Consider the following 18173-nt stretch of genomic DNA (forward strand, 5'->3'; position numbering starts at 1 on the left):
AAACTGGAACAAGGCAGGGATGCCCTCTTTCACCACTTCTATTCAACATCGTTCTTGAGACTCTGGCCAGAGCAATTAGACAAACCAAAGAAATTAAAGGGATACGAATTGGAAAAGAAGAACTCAAACTATCCCCTTTCGCTGATGACATGGTTATATATTTAGAGGAACCTGGAAATTCCACCAGAAAACTCTTAGAACTCATAAGTGAATTCAGTAAAGTAGCAGGCTACAAGATCAATGCTCATAAATCCAATGCATTTTTATACATAAGTGATGAATCTTCAGAAAGAGAAATTAGGAAAACTACCCCATTCACAATAGCCTGGAAAAAAATAAAATACTTGGGAATCAATCTCACAAAAGAGGTGAAAGACCTCTACAATGAGAACTACAGAACACTAAAGAAAGAAATTAAAGAAAACCTTAGAAGATGGAAAGACCTCCCATGTTCATGGATAGGAGAATTAATATTGTCAAAATGGCCATACTACCAAAAGTGCTATGTAAATTCAATGCAATTCCAATTAAAATCCCAATGATGTACCTTACAGAAATAGAGCAAGCAATTATGAAATTCATCTGGAAGAATAAGAAATCCAGAATAGCTAAAGCAATCCTCAGTAGAAAGAGTGAAGCAGGGGGTATCGCAATACCAGATCTTCAACTCTATTACAAAGCAATAGTAACAAAAACGGCATGGTATTGGTACCAAAATAGACTGGTAGATCAATGGGACAGAAAAGAGGACATGGACACAATCCCAAATAAATACAATTTTCTCATACTAGACAAAGGGGCCAGAAATATGCAATGGAGAAAAGATAGCCTGTTCAAATAATGGTGCTGGGAAAACTGGAAATCCATATGCAGCAGAATGAAACTAAACCCCTATCTCTCACCCTGCACAAAACTCAACTCACAATGGATCAAGGACCTCGGAAACAGACCAGAGACCCTGCATCTTACAGAAGAAAAAGTAGGCCCAAACCTTCAACTTGTTGGCTTAGGATCAGACTACCTTAACAGGACTCCCATAGCACAAGAAATAAAAGCAAGAATCAACAACTGGGATAGATTCAAACTAAAAAGCTTTCTCTCAGCAAAGGAAACTCTCAGTAATGTGAGAAGAGAGCCTACAGAGTGGGAGAATATCTTTGCCACTCATACTTCAGATAGAGCGCTAATATCCAGAATCTATAAAGAACTCAAAAAACTCTACACCAAGAATACAAAGAATCCACTCAACAAATGGGCTAAGGAAATGAACAGACACTTCACAGAAGAAGATGTACAAGCAGTCAACAGATATATGAAAAAATGTTCAACATCTCTAGTAATAAGAGAAATGCAAATCAAAACTACCCTAAGATTTCATCTCACCCCAATTAGAATGGCGATTATCAAGACCATAAGCAACAATAGGTGTTGGCGAGGATGTGGGGAAAAAGGTACACTCATACATTGCTGGTGGGGTTGCAAATTAGTGGGGCCGCTCTGGAAAGCAGTATGGAGATTCCTCAGAAAGCTTGGAATGGAACCACCATTTGACCCAGCTATCCCACTTCTTGGCCTATACCCAAAGGACTTAAAATCAGCATACTACAGAGATACAGCCAATTCAATGTTCATAGCTGCTAAACTCACAATAGCCAGATTGCGGAACCAACCTAGATGCCCTTCAGTTGATGAATGGATAAAGAAACTGTGGCATATATATACAATGGAATATTACTCTGCCATGAGGAATGACAAAATTATGGCATTTATAGGCAAATGGATGAAATTGGAGGATATCATGCTAAGTGAGATAAGCCAATCTCAAAAAACTAAAGGACGAATGATCTCGCTGATAAGCGGGTGAGGACATATAAGGGGGGGTAGGAGGGGTTAGAGTTAGGGTTAGAGTTAGGGTTAGGGTTAGGTTTAGGGTTAGGGATAAGGAGGGTGGTAAGAATGGAGGAAGAAAGGAATGTATAGAGGGAAAAGAGGGGTGGGAGGCGAGGGGGGGAAGGGGAAAAAATAACAGAATGTATCAAACAACATTGCCCTATGTAAATTTATGGTTTTTAATTAAAATTTAAAAAAATAGTAAAAAAAAAAAGAGACATATACCAAGAAACAAAAAATGTTTTTGCATTTTTATTAATCCTATTCTTAGGAATTAATCTCAATAATAAAGCATAGGAACAAAACTGATAAAAACACTATTATTTTAATGCAGATCTCTAAATCAATACTATGTAAAGAATGTTTGATCATTCATCCTTTGGTTTTTTAAGATTGACTTATCTCACTTAGCATGATATTCTCCAATTTCATCCATACTTCATGTACAGAGAAACAAGATGTATCCCATTTGTTTACAATACAAATAAATTAAAAAATAAAAAATAAAAAAAGAATGTTTGGAAGTGGTTTAACTAAGTCTAAGAACACGGTTCAAAGTGACATTACTTTCATAGCAAGAGATTCTCAAAGAAGGAAGCACAGCACTGATTTACATCCTTTATCAAACTCCTTATCTAGTAGCAAAAGAGCACTCTGAGTAAAACAACTCTAAAGAACCTAGGTGTCCAAAAGAGGGACATGGTTAGGTAAACTGTGATATATTACCTAAATGAAATACTGTATGAGGATAAAGTGAACTAAAAATAGTTGACCATTATTCAGTTCGTATTATGTGTCAGTCACTGTACAAAGTTCTTTTTATATACTACCTCATTTATCCTGGTAACCTTAGGTTCTATCATCAGCCTTTTTTTGCAGTTTAGAAGATAAACCTCAGAGAAGTCAGATGATTGCTAAAAGGTTAACAGCAGGCAGGAAATAAAATGAAAACTAAAATTCAGGCATATGACTCTAAATCTAGCCACTTTATTATACTGCCTCCACAAATCTGAATATAAACTGTAAGTATTAACTATAATTGGGTGTAAAAATTTAAAAGGAAAAAATGGAAATGAATCTTCAGAACAATGAGACTAGGAGTAAAATTTTAAAATGGTTTTCAAGATTTGTAAATGTTCTGAGAATAAATGTAAAAGTAATTCAAATAGTAAATCAAAGATTATACACATTTATAATATTTAACCATGTCTCAAATATGAAGCAATTATATGACCTCATTCAATTTTAATAAATATTACCTTTAGAAGGTATATTTAAAGAGTGGCTCTCTAACTTGAATATGCATTAGAGTCCTTTAGAAAGCTATGAATACACAAATTGCTGGACCACACCCCCAGAATGTCTGATTCAGTAGATCTGGGTTGAGCCCCCAAATTTGCTTTTCTAAGAAGCTGCCAGGTGATGCTGATGCCGCTAGTCCAGGCACCACACTGTGAGAACAGGAGCTTTTAAAATATTAGCATTATCTTGAATTTAAATATCACTGATAAATCAATTAAAAAATAAATCTGATACATCTCTCTGGATTATTTTAACATGCAAAAGCATATTCTTTTGAAGAATAAAACAGTATTTTGCCCCCATTTTTTTTCTTTCGATCTAGAGTCACAAAATTCCTAGGAAGGTCAAATAGGTATAGTTTAAAGAATCTACTGATATTAGTTGTCTGGGTATCTCCAAACAAAACTGACAAAATTATTTTAAATTGCTGAAGTATCATAAGGTTTTTGTAAATTAGTCTTGTTAAGCAAACTAATGGATTTAGATTGAAGAACAATCATAAATACTGAGACAAAACCACTCACACAGGGCTGGGGAGATAGCTCAGCTGGTAGAGTGCTTGCCTCGCAAGCACAAGGCCCTGAGTTCGATTCCCAGTACAGCAAAAAAAAAAAAAAACAAAAACAAAAAAACACTCATACAATTGGATAGTACCATAGGTAAATAACCTCTATATCTCAGCTGACAATTAGCTTCCAATAGTGAGAACAGGAAACACTGTTTGAGCTTCTCTAGAACAATTTGATCACAATCAATTAATCCATTATCTTTTCTGTCCACATGCTTGAAACTATGCCATCGAAACATACCTATGTTTCTGACCATGATTCCTTTCAGTTCATCCACTTGGGCTTGAGTCTCCACCACTTTGTCTAGGCTCTTATTCTCAGAGTGATGCTTCTATAAGAAAACAAGTTTTAACCTATGGCACCCAGACATTATTTACAATAGGAAAATAAAAACAAGAAGAATGATAATTTATATTGAGGAATGCTATAACATCATGTCTATATTATATAATAGATATATGTTGTTTCACTGTAAAAAATGGTATCAGACCTAGGGAAAATATTGGCAGCATAAAAATGCTTCTGTATGAAATGTAACTGCTATAGTATAAGTACATCATCTTAAATAAAATAAAATGTGTAATATATCAAATACACATCTGAGACTCATGGGGCAGAAGTGAAAGGATATGTAATCTTTGCTCAGACAAGGAAGAAAAGAGAAAAAGAAGACTATAGTTGGGGTAGAAGGAACAGAACAGGGAAAAGGCACTCTAAATTGTTCCCCATTTCTTAGGTATGATGAGTTAGGGCCATGCTCAGTTTCTTAGTATCTGTTTTATCTGCTGGGATCACAGCATGCATCCTATTTTCACTGGCTTCTCATAGAATCTAGAATCTAAGACACTGATCATAATACATATTTTGAAATTATTATCCATAGCTAACAATTATGGAGTGTTTAATATACTGTTCCAGTCACTTCAATATGCTCAATGCTTCGAATTGGGGAGGGGGATATTATTCAATGCACCCAAAACTCTATCATGAAGATGCTTCCATTATCTCCATTTATAGATGGGAAGCTGGCATAGGTGTGTTCAAAGGGTCACATGTAAATCAGGAGTTACTGACAAACCAGCAAATTTGAAAGCTTTTCTGCCAGCTGACCCTACTTACTTTTGAATACGCATTGGTATATTTTTTATTGGTAGTGTTTTGCATAGCTTTGCATATACGAACATTCCAAAGTGGGAAGTATGAAACAAACCAACTGCTTAAATGATAAAGGTTTATAAGAATAAGTAATTTAAAGGAATTTCGTTTCCAAAGAAATGAACACACACACACAGGCCTGCGTGTGCACACACACAGATTTAGAAATGTAATACTCAAAAAGAATTTTAGAAAGAAAACTTACAGAAGTGAAAAATATTCAATTAAAATGTATTTTTTCCACATTCACAACAAAATCATAGCTAGAGGTTATGTCTTTGTATTCAAATAGTTTCACGGATAAAAGGTAAGCTTCTTAAAAGGTGCTGAACATCATTACTCATCATGAAAAATGTAAATTAAAACCATAATGAAATACCACTGTACATCCACTAGAATGGCTAAAATTAAAGACACACACAAGTGTTGACAAGGATGCACAGACACTAGAACTGCTGGTGAGAATGTAAAATGGTACAGTCACTTTGGAAAAAAGTGTGATAATTTTAAAAATACACATCACTTACCATATGACCCAGCAATTCCATTCCTAGGTATTTACCAAAGAGAAACAAAAACATATGTCCACACAAAGACTTATACGTGGAGATTCATAGCAGTTTTACTCATGATGGTTGAAAACTGAAAGCAACCCAAATATCTAGCAACAGGTAAATGAATAAACAAACTGTGGTATATGCATACAATACCACTCAGCAAAAAAAGAAGCAGACTACTGATTTACACAGCATGGATGAATATCAAAAGCTTTAATTTACACTAAGCAAAGCAAGCAAGACACAAAGTGTACATACTGTATGATTCCATTTATAGGAAATTCTAGAAAAGACAAAACTAATTTATAGTGACAGAAAATAGATCAGAGGTTGAATAGGGAAGGGGACTGACTGAGAAGGGACATGAGAAAAACCTTATGGTAGTGGAAAGGCTTGTCTGTCTTAACTTTGGTGATATTTCAAAAGGATATACATATGTAAACAATCACAGATTTGACCATTAGGGATTTATACAGATGAACAGACTTTTGAGTGGTTAATTTGAAGTTTTAAAAAATTAAATTTAGTTCATGGAAGGGTAGAAAATTTATATATAGAATAAAAGACCATTTGGCATGTTGAGTCAATTTAAACATTATATGGATAGTTGCACTGGATGATCTTTAATGTTATTCCCAATCTTGAGATACTCTGGTCATTATTAATAGAGAATATCATCAATTATTAGCTTTCTATATTAAAATGGCCCTTTTACATTTTTTTTAACAGGGATGTTTCATTACATTATAGTAACACAAACAGAAAAGTGTATTGCAGGTCAGGACTCCCTATATTAATGGTGCTTTAAGGTAATAAAGAAGTAAATATGAATCAAAATACTATATCCTGAGGAAGATCTTACCAGTTGTGCAGCCAAGACACTTGAGAACTCGCTATTCATGGCATATGGAAGTGCTGTCTGTGCCCTTGAGCCATAAGTTGTCTGGAACCTCTTCTTTACCTCATTCAAAAAATTGAAGGCTCGGGAACGTTCAAAGTCCTGGAAAGCATCCAACATAGAGCTTGTATTTACAAAGTAAATAAAGATTATGTGGATGATTAGCAACAAAACAATAAAAGAGGCAATATTTACTGAGTAATGACTATGAGGAGGAACTAGTGCTGATCCCATTTTATAAATAAGGAAGGAAAAACCTCTGAAAAGGTAACCAACTTGCCAAAGTTCGGAGAACTAGCAAATGAAAGAGGTAGGAGTCAAATCCAAACGTGTCTGCTTATTGACAACTGAAGATAATGGTACCTAGGTTATCGACTTCTTGAGGTCAGGAATTAGGTTTTACTTCCTCCATATCTTTCTCAGAATCTATTAGAAAGTCCAGCCTAAGAAGATGTTCACTCAATGAATTCACAATAGTAGTCTTTCGAATACAAAGATAATGCTATTGACAGGAACTCTGAATTGATATTTTCTAATAGTGGTGGCACATTTGAAAGGGTCAAGTGACCTCCTACCTTTGTCTAGTTCCAGTCTGTCAAAAAGTGTATGCATGTGTGTGTGTGTGTGTGTGTGTGTGTGTGCGCGCGCAGACAATTATAACTCATAGAATATAAGGTTCAACTCAGACCATTCCAGGTTTTGTGATATTTTCATCTACTCCAAGCTTTCATATCATTTACTTCAGATATATTTGTATTTTTCCTAATTTTAGAAAACACTGCGAAACCAGGGCTGAAAATCATTGTGATGATCACTGTGGTTGACAATCATTTTCATTTCACCCAAGATGCTGAGTCATAGTCAAGGGTTCTTAAACTGGGATCAGTAGCCAAAATTCAGCGGGCAATCGTACTTGTATAGAAAAAATTACATGTTATTTTCCCTAAACTTAAACTTAAATTTCAACTGTGAATGTAGGTAACCAGAGTAGTATCAAACTATAACTTTGTCATGTATAGAAATCTTTTTTTCAAATACCATCACATGTTTACAGATATCTTGAAATATCATTTACACTCATCACTTCAAAATTATTATTAACTATTAGACTCACAGCAAAATATTGTTTATGAGTTCTTAAAGTATCCACATTAATATACTTTTTAAAAAATATCCTGAATATTATAAATATATGTATTTCAATATATTTGGTTTTGTCTGGAATCGTGTGTTCTATTTCATACATTTAATGACATTCTAAGCAGGGCTCACAGGTGACAAAATAGTCTGTGACAATAAAGTTTAGGAACAACGACCTACAGCAATCACGCCAATTTCATGACTTATCAGTGAACAGTTTAAAAATGAGCATGTGAAGGCTGTGGTTGTGACTCAGTGGTAGAGCACTCGCCTAGCATGTGTGAAGCACTGGGTTTGATCCTTAGCACCACACATAAATAAAGGTCTATCAACAACTAAAATTTTTTTTAAATTAGCATGTGAACAGTAAGACATGAAAGGAAGTTCACTTTCAAAGTGAGATGAAGGGATGGCGTGCCTTTGGGAAAAGTCTTCTCATTCCTACAATAAGAGAGACGAGTATATAGTCCATCTTCTCTGTATATGAATATATAAGCACGTAGCTCCATGCACCCCTAAGGGGAAACTGTCTAGAAAGAAACTGACATTGAGAAAAGCAGGAGAGAGAAAGGATCTTGATGACGTCCTTAAGTTACTGAGCATTTTGGGTCTAGAGCCAACAAATACTCAAAAAAGAAAAAAAAAAACTAACTTATGTAAAATTACAAGTTTACATAGCTGATCATAATGTGTTGTGATTCTATTTTTCCAACGTCTGGATATATTAAAAATTCATTGACTACTTAAGGAATGAAATAATCTTTTTAATATTCCAGTTGAACAATTTTTGAGAAACTCTGATGCCAAAGAATCATAATTATGAAACCAATTCTCATTATACAATAGGATAAATGTAGAAGTTACGAGAGATTAAGTTAGAACTGTACCAAACCTGAACTGATTTGTACATACCCAAGTTATCAAGTTTTTTCACATGATGCTGTATATGACAAATGAAATATATAGAAAGAAATTTCCAGCAATGCCAAGTTTGCATCACATTACCCATAATAGGTATATATAATTAAGAACTGACTGTTTTAACAGTACACATAGTTAAACAGCAATATGTCTTCAAGTTACTTACATCATCAGTGATACAAAGATATACAATCCTGTCTTGGCAGATGTAATGAAACAAATAACTGTAGAATAAAAGATATAAAACTTACTGTAGTTATAAGTAACACTTATCTATGTATAAGCAATTTTAGTACTGCCAATATCACATTATTTACAGATTCAGTCTATTCTCCTTTTCCCCTTCCCCCATACACCTGTTCCTCTCAAGTTAAACTGATAGGTGTGAATAAGAAATTAAAAGAAGGTCTCCACTGTATCTATACAGTACACCAGCATGTGAATTAGCCATGTGCAAAAACGCAATTGGTACCTTAAGGCCAGAATAAGAAATGACATATTTGGAGGGACACATGATTAAAATTAAGTCCCAATGGACCACACAGTTTTCATTTTTTTAAGACTGCAAAACAAACACTTTCTACCAAATTCTCAACAATAACATTTGAGTATCTACTTTGAGCCAGTTACTATACTAGATGTTGAGGATACAAAAGAGAAAACCATCAGTCACTGCCTTCTTAGGAATCACAGGGCAAGGAATTACAGTGTTACATGGAAAATAGGATGATGAGGAAATTAAAGGCAGTACATAGCACTCTGGGGACATGAAGAGACACATAATGGAGATCTGCTCAAGGGTTATAGAGAAGAATTCCTGGAAAACAAGATGTCTGATCTGAGATCTGAAGAATAAATAAGAGATGGCAAGGTAATGAGTCAGTGAAGAGTATTCCAGAGTGAAGCAGAAAATATAAGGGCCTGGAAATAAAAGAGCACACAATAGATACAGGAAAGTAAAATTCATTCATATAACTAGAATACAGAATGTACAGAAAAGAATAAACTGTCTAGACAGGAGATTCTGGAGAAACAAGACTTTATAAACCACACTGTACATTATTCAATGCACAGTCATTCAAAGGCTTTAGCCTGGGGAGAATGTGATCAGATTTGGTGATGATTCCCAAATCCAGATCTGACCTATCTCCTGAGCTTAAATCTCAACACACTACTGTCTATTAAACATAACCAACTGGATGTACCACAGAGAACTTAAAACAGGTCTCAAAATGGAAGTCATCATTTTCCCCACAAAATTAGTTTCTCCTAAACTAGACTTGGAAATAACTTGGTATGCAAGCTATGAAAGATACCAAGATATGATCCTTACCTCAAGGAATCTATAGTTAGGAGACAGAGACAATGAAGACTGCAATTATAACACAGTGTGATAAGTGCAACAATTTGAATAAATCCTAAATGCTATGTAGATATACAAAAAGGGGGAATCTAACCTAGTCTAGGAGTTTAGGAGTTTCTAGATATCCAAACTCAGGAAGACAAAAGCAGATTTTAAAAAGCCTACACATGATAGGGACTGGAAGTATAGTACCAATGTACCAATGCTTGAAATAACAAGATAGGTCTGTAAATGGCAAGAATACTTATACATAATAATAAAAAGTCAGGAATGGACAAAATTACTAAGGATAAGTTTGGGCTTCATTCTAAAAGCCATGATTTTTAAGCAAGGAAGTCTCATCAAGGGAATGTGAACTACAGATTTAAGGTGGAAGCAACCAGAAGCAGGAAAACCAGTTAGGAGAAAGCTATTTGAAATGAGAAATAATGAAGGCCTAAATTAACACTGTGACAGTGGGGATAGAGGAGACATAATGAATTGAAAAACATGTTGTAGCAGAACGGTAAGCAACTGAAAATGAAATAAGTATTATTCTAAAGTTTTAGGCTTAGTCAACTGAGTAGTGATGCTGTTAAAGTAGAAGAGCAAGAAGAATAGATTTCAGGGAAAAGTGTTTAACATACAGTAAAACTGACTTCATTATTTTGACATAAAGTCATAAAGATATTTTTATTGGGATGATGGAACATGATTATAGGACAGAAACCAAGACACCAGGTTAAAAAGAAAGAAATCTCAATGATAGAGCCTTACCCTAAAGCATACAAGGGAGAACTGGATCAGGACACAGATGGAGAGGCACAGCAGACATTTTTTTTTTTACTAAAATTTACATTCTAATTGGATTATATATTCTAGCATTCCTTATAGCTACATGTAGCTATGTTATTAAGTTCTGGCACATAATATTATGAGTGGAAGATACCTGTCCTACTTCTCTCTGAAAGGATTCCATATGCTCTCCTCTGAGCATATTCCTGGGAACTGAGTATAAACACACACTTTGTAAGTCTAATAGGTTTCAGAAGAAACTACAAAGCTGTATTCATAAGAGACTGGGGTAATTTAACCCCCATAGCAATCTCTGGGCCCCCAGACCCACAAGGCAGAAAGCAGACTATAAAACCTGTATAGTTCCCCAAAATGACACATTCTCCAATACCAATTCTGAATATGGCAAAAGGACAACAGACTAGGAAGAACCTCCTGGAAAACAAAGGCAGGCGTCAGGGAGAAAGCAGAACTAACCAGTAACAACTCTCCAGTCAGAATAGAGAGGCTTTGAAATTGCTGCAAAGCAGTTATCTGATCATTGATAGGAAGCCATGACTTCTACATGTTTCTTTTTCTTCCATTTTCCAAATGAAAAGTTTTAAACTTTCACTCTTGTGATTCTTATTTCACCACTGTTTATAGCGTTGGGCTGGAAGAGAGGTGAAACATATGACTTGTCTTTTAGTTTACAGTCTGTGAACCACAGGAGCCACTCCTGGGCCTGATGGAGAGAACCATGTACTACCCGAAATCTCTGGACTAAGAACAAATGGCAACAAGCAGATGAGTCTTTAGAGCTACCTTCCTCAGAGAAGAGGCATATTCTATGTTTGAGATGGGTTAAGTAACAAAAAAGATTTTTAACATTAATGAGGAAGGTTTACCAAGATTACCCCTTTATGTCCTTTCCAATAAGCCACCAGTACGTTTTTCTAAAGCAAAAGCTGTCATACCCTGGCTGAAAACCTTTAATGCCTTCCGGTTGCCTAAACTCTTAACATGCCCTACAAGGCCCTATGTGACTTTTCTTCTACCCATCTCTCGGCTTTGTCTTTACTATTCCTGAGCACCAGTCACAGAATAACATGCAGTTCCAAAAATATGATCTCATGTCTTCACACTTTTCTACCTGCTATTCCTTCTACCTGGAATGCTATTACCCCCCAGCCTCTAATATAATTGTGGATTTGACCATCTCCGTCATTAAACTCTAATTTCTATGAAGGCAAATGCTGCCTTTCTTGTTATATCTCCATCATCAAACAAAGTACCTATCAATAGTTAAGGACTCAGTAAATATTTACTTAAAGAATGAGCAAAGAAATATAATTTATTTTATATATATCTTTTCACATATCTAAGAGCTCCATAGCAAAGTCATTTTTATATCCAACATTTCTACAACTTTCTTTAAAATAGTAGTACCACTTCAACGATAGAATAAAAATAATCACAAGTTAAAATTACAAATAATAAAATCAGATATTTTCTAAGCTGGTGAAGGTTACTGTTCTGTGAGTGTATTCAAATTAAACTACCTGGGTTGGGGTTGTGGCTCAGTTGTGGAGTGTTTGCCTAGCATGTGTGAGGCACTGGGTCCGATTCTCAGCACCACATATAAATAAATGAATAAAATAAAGGTCTATCAAAATCTTTATAAAATTTTAAAAATTAAACTACCTAGAAGCTTGTTTTGTAGCTTTCTACTATTCTGATTAGAACAGAATTCCTTCCTTTCACCCTTTACCAGATGCAAAGCAGAACTCACTTGCCATGTGAGTATGTTAGTTTGTTATTTTCAGAAGGTATCTTAGCCAGAATCTGCTCTGTCACCTCCAGGAAGTTTCCTCCACACCAAGCATGTTTGGCAAGGATAGTGGTTCCCCTGGCAACGACAGCAAAAAGAATGGCCATGGTGTCAATCTATTAAAAGGAAAAAAAGACACAGATTTAGAATATTTTTGACATGATCTTTCAAAAGTAACTTACTATCATTTATCAGAATATACCTAGAGACAATATTGAATGAGGTACTACAACATGAAAATTAACAAACGACCCTAAGGGCTGGGGGCAGAGCTCAATGGTAGAGTGTGTACTTGGCATGCACAAGACCCTGGGTTTAATCCCCAGCACCCCCACCCCTGAAAAAAAAAAAACTACCAAAAAACCCAAAACAAACAAAACCCAAGGTCATAGTCTTCTACAAGCTTACAACCTAAGCCACACTGATATGCACATAAGAGTGGTAAGTTATGTTTTCAAATTATATAGCACAAACTGATATTGTGCTTTTGAAAAGCAATGACCAATGACAGCAAAGGGACATTAAAATGTCTTCATACTTTAATATAATGATCCCTTCCTGAAAATTTATCATAGGAAAACAATTTAACAGAAGTTAGACTCTAGATTCAAAAATGTATCTATTAAAAACAATAGCCCACATTTATTAAATGTTTACTATATGACAGACAACAGTGTAAGTACTTTAAATTATTAATTCATTTAATTCCCATAACTCAATGAGATTATATAATATTTCAATATTTCTATTATAGACGAGGAAATTGAAGCACAGATGACTTACATAATTTCCCCAAAATTACAGCAAGTAAGTGACAGAGCTATGACTTACCCTGAGGCAGTATGATTCCAGAAAATACAATGTTAGAAACGGTATACCACGTCTAGAATAAAGATAGTATCCATAATAGAAATGAACTGAAAGTAACCCAAACCTTCCACAAGAGAAATGGTTTTATAAATTATGGTAATATCCTTTATAAAGAAAAATTCCTAAAACAATATGGCATGAGTTTATTTTCCTTATGTTTGGCTGTGCATATGTGCTATTTTCCCCTGACAAGACCAGTTTCCCTTATTTAATGGCATAAACTTACAGATATGAACAAAATCCTCACTAGTCTTCAGTTTACTCTTCAGCCTCATGTTCTGGTAACATGTTCATTTCCATCCAATAGACCAGTGGTTCTCAAACTGTAGTGAGGGTATGAGTCATCTTGGTGGCAGAATGAGAGTCACTTGCTAAAAACTCAAATTCTTGACATCATCTCCAAAAATTCTGATTTTGTAAGCTTTAGGTGGGACCCTGGAATCTGTATCTAAAACAATCGTGTCTGAATGCAGGTAATTCACAGGAGCAGTATATGGAATGCTTGAGGCAAGGGAATCTGATTCCTGATTGGAATTCTAGCACCAAAGGGCAGTAAATAGAGGAAGGTACCCACCTAGTATTGGGGATTGAATCCAGGGGGACTTAACCACTAAGCCACATCCACAGCCCTTTTTTGTATTTTATTTAGAGACAAGGTCTCACTGAGGTGCTTGGGCCTTGCTAAATTGTTGAGGTTGGCTTTGAACTCATGATCCTCTTGCCTCAGTCTCCTGAGCCACCAGATTACAGACATGCACCATTTTAACTTTTCAACTTAGAATATTCTGGCTTTTGCCCTTAACACTCCACAGAACCATGCTTCCTAAGATAATCAACAGCCTCTATATTGCAAAATACAGTGCTCACTTCTCTATTCTTATTCTACTTAGTTTTTCAGAAACAGTCAACACCATTAACCAGTCCTCCTTCTTGAAACACTGTCTCCAGCTGCTTTTTTGTCTTCTTGCTGACTCTTTCTCCTCTACCTGTTAGGTAAATTTTTACTTTCCTAGGAACAAAGGATGTAAGTTACAAAAGTGGTGTTTTACTCAATAAAAGTAGTTCCCAACTACAAATCATTCCCTGTTGGTACAAAGCAAAAGAAAACTAACTTTCCTTTCAGACGTCATTAATAGGAGCTCCTTCCTCTGTCCTATACTGCCAAACATTCCACCTATAATCATGTCTCACCTATCTACATTGAAAAACTTTTGAAGTTGAATGTGTAACATCTTTACAAGTATTGGAATAAGAGAAACATCATCAGAGAGAATACCATATTTGAAGTAAGAAAACCTAGCTCTGCTAATTATTAGCAATGTAAGAATGCCTAAAACCTCAGAGTGCTATATAAATATAATACTCATAAAGAGAAAGAATGAAAAGCCAGAGGGAAGAAAAAAAGATAATGGAATATAAAAGAAAGCCCTGTTTCAATGCTGTTCCTCCCTGTTTTATTATTCACTCCTCACTTGGTCCAAGAGCCATTATTCCAATTACACTTCATTCCTGCTAATAATTTTCTATTACCTTCCTGTAGCTGCTAACGAAGTACCCCAAAATGGGTGGCTTAAAACAACAGAAATTTATCAGCTCACAAAAGCCTACCAAGGTGTTAGTAGGGCCATATTGTCTCTGAAATATGTAGGGGAGAATCTTTCTTTGTCTCTTTCAAGTTTCTGTTAGTTTGCTGGCAATTCTTGGTGTTCCTTGGCTTGTAGCTACAGCACTTTAATCTCTACCTCAGTCGTCACATAATAACACTAAAATGTACAAAACTATTCTAGATCAGAAATATGTATACATTATAAAAAAGGAAAGACACACATTTTAGGGCTGCATTTGTATTCATGTCTACGAAGGCAAAGTTGTCAAAAAAATCCCCCAAAACGATAAGGCTTAATTTTTAATGTCTTGGAAAAATGTCTGGCTGATCTTAGGATGGTACATTCCTAAAATCATAATAGTAATCACGACTCAAACACTCTTATATTCCTGTTGTACTTTTTAAAGAGTTTAAAAGTTGTGTTCAGTAGTAATAATTTACAATTCAAAGATATTTACATGGAATAAGACTTTAATTTCATTTTAAGAATCCAGACTTTTTATCTAAGATTCTGAAATTGACAGTGTAGCAGAGTAACATTAAATTATTTCAGACCTAGGAGAAAATAATATTCAAAGATGCATTTATACGAAGTGAAAAACAAATCATACCATATGTGGTATATGAACAAAGGCTGTGCAACCACTGAAAGTAGTAGTAGAATTTAATTCATCCTATAGCACATGATAATGGTGAAGGCAAAATCAAAAGAAAGCATTGTGTATTATATTATTAAAAGGAGATATGCTCATTTCTGCAACAGTTCATTGCAGAAAATTTCATAGAACATATGCAATGGAAATCAAGTTTTTTCTACCCTTATATCATGTGCATACTATTAAATTAATTGCTCCATTAATGAGTGGTGCACAAAATACTCAGTAAAGAGATGGAAACTCATTTTAGAAGGGAGGCATGAAGCAAGAGTAGGCATGAAGGTGAAAGCAAGCTTAAGAAGAGTAAATAAACAACCTGATGAGATGGAATAAAACATATGTGGTGAACACAAAGGTTGAGGAATAGTTTTATGGCTTCATAAAAATTTGTACAAATAATTGTATTTGTATGAATTAAGCTATTTGAATTTGATTAAATGGAGTCTACTTCAGTTCATTGCAAAGTAGTAGACACTGGCATAGGAAGTTGAGGAAGAAAGAATGACTACTCAGTGGAACCATAATACAATGAAGAACAGACATGAAAAATCAAGCGTAAAGAGTGAAAAATCTAAGAATGTGTACAACTGTTCAAGATATTTCTTAAAATTCTGTGATTATTTTGTGTTGGATGAAGAAAAGGAAGGAAAATAGGTGTCAGCCTATGTATTAGGAATTTCCTCAGTATACTCTTGGTATTATTTTCCTTGGAATAGAGGTCAAAGTGTTTGTTTTACTCTCTTCACAGTGCTCAGCACAGTGCCTGGCATAGAGCGCTCTTTCAAATATTTGTTGAATAAATGAATACTGAGCAAATTTTGGATTTAAATATAGTATAAATGGTGGATACCTTCATATTAAGTAGGACCTGTCTGTGTCTTAAGGAGGAAGTTAGCCAGACAGAAAAGCTATGAATTCTGATGTAATAATATTGGAGAAGACACAAAAAATGAAGAACAAGGGCAGAGCACTTGCATATCATGTGTGAAGCACTGGATTTGATTGTTAGCACTGTATAAATATAAACAAATAAAATAAAGGCATTCTGTCCATCTATAACCACAAAAAATACAAAAAAAGAAGACAAACATTGGTATGACAGAGGAAAAGAAGAGGTGTTTAAAGTGCAGTTACAGATGAAGACTATTTTGTTGGTACCACAAATATTGTTTTTGGACAATGCTTGATACCCAACCCAATTCCTCTTACTTTCTGAGTATAAGACTCTGTCAAGTCAACCACATATTTTTATTTTGCTTATAATAATATAAAACACCATCTTGATTGTTCCCCAAACATGAAGAATTCTGAGTAGCATTTTCCTATATCTTGTTTACAGCTATCCACAAACTGCACACTTATTTCAGTGTCTAGCTTATATCAGCTGTTCAATAAGTATTTGTTAAATGTATAAATTAATGTTTTCAGTCACTATTACTGAAAGTGAAAGAATCATGCAAGACATGACAGTGATAGAAGATTGTGGGTTTAAAGGTGGGAGAATGGTGGTTTAAGTAGTAGACGGCAATTAATAAGGCAGAACTAAAGGAGCCAGTAAAAGGTTGTGGTAGTTATGGGAGAGGGAGCTACAAAGTATCAGAGTCAAGTATGTAATCAATTTTATAGACATTGGTCATCAACAAAAATAACAATAGCATACAGCTCTGAGGCTGAGAAAATAGGTTTGGGCAGAGATATAGGTCTTCCTCATACTGAGCAATGTCAATACTGGGAGGTGGAGGAAGGGCGCATAGGGTCTAAGAGTTCACAAAGGAACAAAAACAGCCAGAAAAGGGTGAAGCAGAAAGTGACGTCATCGAACAGGGGCATGAGGAGTTTTTAGAAGACTGACGATTTCGAGAGAGTGAGATGCTACAGGAAGGTTTTGCAGAACGGTAATTAAGAGAGAAAGTTAACATTTCCTATCCCATAATGACAACTTAAGCGACGCATGCTTACATTCCTAAACTCGAGGCCTTTTCAGTAGGCATAAAACAAAACCAAAAACGACGCACTCCGCCCAAACTGAATGTGTCTGAGAATTCCAACTGTCGACATTAGAGAAACCCAAGTCACCCTTGCAATGCCTCCCCGCTCCGTTCAGCACCTTCTTATCTACACCTCGGCCCTGCCATCCTCCGTCGTCTCCTGGCCTCCGGGAGGGCACGCCCCACTGCATTTACCTGTCGGGCACCTTGTAAGGGCAAGACGGTCCCGGACCAAGGGGCTCGGGCCGGCTCTGGGCTGCTGACTGCCGGCACACAGAGAATAGGACCGGATGCCGCTGACTTCCGCGTAAAGCGCCCGGCCTACGCGTGGGCTCCTGGGAGCGTGAGCGCTCCTCCAATGGGAGCAGGCTGTAGGGTTCTGCGGCCTTCCCAGCTTCTGGTACTTCCCCGGAGCCGTACTGCATTCCGGGATTGGTAGTTCTGACTGGAGTGTCGTGGAGTCTGTCATACCTTGAATCTGCAATATTGTTGTGGCAATGTCGAACACTGTACGATGATCCATGGAAACGTTAGGATACAGAGCAACAAAAAGAATCTATGAGCATTCAATTGACAGGATAAACGAGGAGTTCGCTTCTCCCACCATTTTGCTTACTGTCAGCAAGTAAAGTCGCCTGTTGCTTCACAAACAAAAATAGGATTCATCTGACACG

At 35.8% G+C, this 18173-nt stretch overlaps 1 protein-coding gene across 2 annotated transcripts in view; it reads right to left on the reverse strand.

Annotated features, from left to right (window-relative positions):
• VAMP7 (vesicle associated membrane protein 7) overlaps positions 1 to 17742 on the reverse strand; it is a 61107-nt gene extending 43365 nt beyond the window's left edge. For both annotated transcript variants that reach the window (XM_079123983.1, XM_079123982.1), the window contains exons 1-5: positions 17619 to 17742; positions 12341 to 12495; positions 8599 to 8656; positions 6336 to 6473; positions 4002 to 4092 (exon numbers count right to left, since the gene is read on the reverse strand). In XM_079123983.1, the coding sequence (XP_078980109.1) occupies positions 4002 to 4092; positions 6336 to 6473; positions 8599 to 8656; positions 12341 to 12495; positions 17619 to 17690 (514 nt within the window). In that variant the 5' untranslated portion in view covers positions 17691 to 17742. The remainder of the gene's footprint in view (positions 1 to 4001; positions 4093 to 6335; positions 6474 to 8598; positions 8657 to 12340; positions 12496 to 17618) is intronic.
• Positions 17743 to 18173: the final 431 nt, after the last annotated feature.

This window comes from Sciurus vulgaris (genome assembly GCF_902686455.1).
Source record: "Sciurus vulgaris genome assembly, chromosome: X".
Classification (NCBI taxonomy): Eukaryota; Metazoa; Chordata; class Mammalia; order Rodentia; family Sciuridae; genus Sciurus; species Sciurus vulgaris.